At 37.1% G+C, this 1,743-nt stretch overlaps 1 protein-coding gene across 1 annotated transcript in view; it reads left to right on the forward strand.

The window, feature by feature from the left end:
- The window catches only part of ibtk (inhibitor of Bruton agammaglobulinemia tyrosine kinase), a 27,118-nt gene that overhangs the window by 15,169 nt on the left and 10,206 nt on the right, over positions 1 to 1,743 (forward strand). The window contains exons 19-20 of the mRNA XM_032517874.1: positions 529 to 646; positions 926 to 986. Of these exons, the coding sequence (XP_032373765.1) occupies positions 529 to 646; positions 926 to 986 (179 nt within the window). The remainder of the gene's footprint in view (positions 1 to 528; positions 647 to 925; positions 987 to 1,743) is intronic.

Below are 1,743 nucleotides of genomic sequence, written 5' to 3' on the forward strand. Positions count from 1 at the left end.
AATACAATACATTATTAACAGAAACTGCGCACACAGCTAAACTCTTTTAATGTTGCTGTGGGACAAAGTGAAACTAGCCTCCAATCAAATGCCATGGACGTAGATATTATGTCAAGTGGATCAATACAAATAACAACATAGATGTTTTGGAACTTTTAATTTATTGCCCCTCAACAGGCCACAACTGGACAAAATAAAATGTTTGTTAAGCACTGTAGCAAAAATAAATAACACACATCCATAAATGTATACACTCTTTGTAATGCAAATAACGTAAGTGGCCTGATGTCTATACTTTAGTGCTGGTGTGTGCATAAAGCCGGCATGTGTGTGTGAGTGGGTGATAGAGCGAGGGAGAAGTGAGGAAGTGACAACGATTAGTTTTGGAGCGAATTGCCACTCTAGAGTCATAGTGTCTATGCTTTCTCAATTTTACAAATGGAAGTAATGGAAAATATTACTAGACACAATTGCGTCTTTGAAATGATTTCCTGTGAATTGTGAATGAAGCTGCTTTGCTCTTTTCAGTGACTCTGAAGAATGGTGCGGAGCTGCTGGAGTTTGCCACCATCTACAACGCAGAGCAGCTTAAACTCTCCTGTCTCCAGTTCATTGGGCTCAACATGGCCGCCCTGCTGGAGTCAAAGTGAGAATCACAAAAAATAACCCTAAATGGACTTAGAAAGCTCAATTAATAACTAGTTAAGAGTATTTCTGTATTTAATTTTTTTTAAACAATTTCAACAGTGCTACAATGAATCTGATTACAACTGTTCTTTATAACATCAAAAGTGTACATTGGTCCATGCAGTATTATCTTAGTAGTATGTATTCAGTAAAGTTTGGATATACTGTATGTAGCATGAGCGAGCTAAACTATTTTCTCATCCGTATGTAACTCTGTCCCTTTGTTTTGTGTCCTCAGGGCGCTGGATATTCTTAGTGATGGAGTGCTTGTGGAGCTTTCTGCAGCCTACAGGAGGATGGTGAGTCACCCATTTCAAGTGTGGTTGCAGTTTTTCCAAACTTCACGCAGACACCATTCACTGTGATATGATATTAATGGAAAGGCGAAAGCAGTCGCGGTGCTGTTGTCATTACACTTCCTCTGAGACCAGCAGGCTCAATGGTGGTTCCTTGGCCCTGGGGCATGACTGACAAGTTGAGTTGTAAAACAAGGCAACTTTTTTTCTACAGCACCTTTCAGCAGCAAGGCAAATCAAAGTGCTTTACATGAAACATTAAAGAGCAATTAAAAAGGGTCATGATGAAAATAAAACGGGCTAAAATAGAATATACAAGAATAAAATTTACAGTAAGATATTAATAATCAATTTAATGTGTGAATCAATTAAATTTCTGTCAGTGTAAAATATTCTAAATAAATAACATAATGTTCTAAGTAAATAGGTTTGAAATTATTTTTACAACTGAAATCATTTTTTGTAATTACAGAGGAAAAGTACCACAAAAAAAAAAAAATGTCGTTGGGTACCGGGAACCGAATTTCAGGTACTGGTATCGGGACTAGTATTGGTTCTGATGCAAAAGGTACCCAACCCTATGTGTGCATGTGCGTCGTTGACTGCAAAATGTGGTGTGTTATAAATGAAGTCAAAAGTATTATGATTGATTGCAGTGACTAATAATAAGTGTTGAACATTTTCTTCCGTTTGTACAGGTGATTGAACTGATTGGGCAAAGTCAGTCTTGGTTCTCATACTTTAATGGAAATTAAAGTAT

Source organism: Etheostoma spectabile, chromosome 6 (assembly GCF_008692095.1).
Source record: "Etheostoma spectabile isolate EspeVRDwgs_2016 chromosome 6, UIUC_Espe_1.0, whole genome shotgun sequence".
In the NCBI taxonomy this organism is placed as follows: domain Eukaryota; kingdom Metazoa; phylum Chordata; class Actinopteri; order Perciformes; family Percidae; genus Etheostoma; species Etheostoma spectabile.